This window comes from Nicotiana sylvestris, chromosome 9 (assembly GCF_000393655.2).
Source record: "Nicotiana sylvestris chromosome 9, ASM39365v2, whole genome shotgun sequence".
Lineage (NCBI taxonomy): Eukaryota > Viridiplantae > Streptophyta > Magnoliopsida > Solanales > Solanaceae > Nicotiana > Nicotiana sylvestris.
This window is the reverse complement of record NC_091065.1, coordinates 2,795,769-2,797,806: the sequence shown is the minus strand read 5'-3', so window position 1 is coordinate 2,797,806 and position 2,038 is coordinate 2,795,769. Positions and strand designations below refer to the sequence as shown.

The 2,038-nt window shown below is 41.1% G+C and overlaps 1 protein-coding gene across 1 annotated transcript; it reads right to left on the bottom strand.

Moving 5' to 3' along the window:
• Positions 1 to 228: 228 nt before the first annotated feature.
• On the bottom strand, positions 229 to 966 carry LOC138876959 (receptor-like protein EIX2). The gene has a single exon (XM_070156244.1). The coding sequence runs from the start codon at positions 964 to 966 to the stop codon at positions 229 to 231; it is 738 nt and encodes a 245-aa protein (XP_070012345.1).
• Between the last annotated feature and the right edge of the window lie 1,072 nt (positions 967 to 2,038).

Below are 2,038 nucleotides of genomic sequence, written 5' to 3'. Positions count from 1 at the left end.
GGAATTTGTTTTCAGCAGTCATATGAAAAGATATGTTTTACTCCTTACTGATGTGCAGATATGCAGTAGTACAACACAAAAGGCATATCATTTGCGAACAGTTATCTACTATAATAATGAGATTAAAATAAAATGCCTAAACAAAATATCAACTGCAAATAGTCTTTTATTATTTATTGAAGGAAAGTAAACATAGAATAAGACTTTTGAGAATAACAATATCCTCAATCATATCCATCCCCATATTTGTAATTTTACACACAAGGATTCCCAACAACTATCTGAAAAACGATAATAAGCATGTCTCCATGATCTCTTGAAAAGCAAACAAGAACATACTCCCCAAAGGCTAAGACCAAATCCTATTGACATTGAAATGTAGAACCAATCTAGTTCATCTTCATCATGCTCATCCTTTTCGGTATCAACATCAGGAATTTGACTACCTGAACTGCAGTTCGCCAAAAGTGGAAGCCCGCAAAGCTCATTTCCCTGGAAACTAGAGAGATTAAAGCTTTGAAGTTGAGTGCCCACAGGTATCTTTCCTGATAAATTGTTATAGGATAGATTCAAGAAACTCAAAGTTGACAAACTCGATAAGCTTTGCGGGATTTGACCAGAAAGTTGATTTTCTGAAAGATCAAGGGATTCTAGAACTTTCATGTCGCCAATGCCATTTGGGATCCTACCTGTCAGATGGTTTTTTAAGAAATTACAAATTTTTAATCTTACAAGACCGGTAAAAATTATGGGAATATCTCCTGAGAGATTATTGTTAGACATATCTATGCTGGTAACCAATGCTAATGTTTTATCATACTGGTAATTGTTGCCTTTAGTTGTCACCGTTGCGCTTTCTCTCACGATTTCTATTGAACCAAAAGAACCATACACAATGTCAACTTCATCCAACATATTTTCGGTGACCATTGATAACTGCGATTTCTGCATGTTTTTTATAACCATTCTTACCTGAGCTTTGTGCATTTATTGCCATATAATAGTCCCAAAATGCTTACAAATGACACTTGATTGCAGGTTTGAGCGACAAGATGACAAATACTAAAGATCGGCTAAAAAAGGAGTGAAATCTGCCAAATGTCAAGAGACAACTGAAAGGGGGGATCAAAAGGCCCTGCACGGTCCGCACTGTTCTGTCACGCGGCCGCGCAGGAGAGTTCAGAAGCTGGGCATATCCAAGTTCAACCTGCGTGGACCGCACTGTTTTGCCACGCGGCCGCGTAGGAAAGTTCAGAGGCTATGATATTTTTAAGATAAGCTGTGCGGTCCGCGCCTCTTCTCGCGCGGTCCGCGCCCAGTTCCAACGCGGTCCGCATCACTTTTTGTGCGGTCTGCGCGTAAGGGAATCAAAGAAGCAATCACTCGAGACAAAAGCCCATGCGACCGCGCACCTAATCAGTGCGGTCCGCGTGGATGAAGTTCATGCGGCCGCACATCACTTTTGTGCGGTCCGCGCCCCCAGTACCAGATGCAAGTAATGAAGACCCAGAGCCCTACGCGGCCGCGCGTCATTTGTGCGCGGTCCGCGCCAGACCCTCAGGGGTATTTTTGTCCGGTTTTTCCTGTGTAGTATAAATAGAACATTTTACTTTTTAGCAGTTTTTTTTGGGGAAGGCGGTTCGAGAGCAGAGAGCAGCTGAACTCGTGTTACCCTATTATCAGCCTATTTTGGGCCATTTCTTCTAGTTTTAAAGTGGAATCAAGTAGATTAACATTGTAGTTAACTATTATGTCAATTTCATCTATTATTTCTTTGATTTTTGTTACTACTATGTCTAGCTAAACCCATTAGCTAGGGTTGTGGCTCAACCCTAGTGTGGGAAATTGATGGGTGTGATTGTTTAGTGCATGAATGATGTTGGGTGTTTGCTATTTGGATTAATCTTAAGTTTTCACTAAGATTTGGTGGTTGCAAACACTAAGTCTAGCTTAGTGGGTCTTGACTCTTCTTGAGAAAGAGAGTCTATGACCTCAAGATTAACTCCAACAAGGAATCGGGATGGACCCATGAGAATGG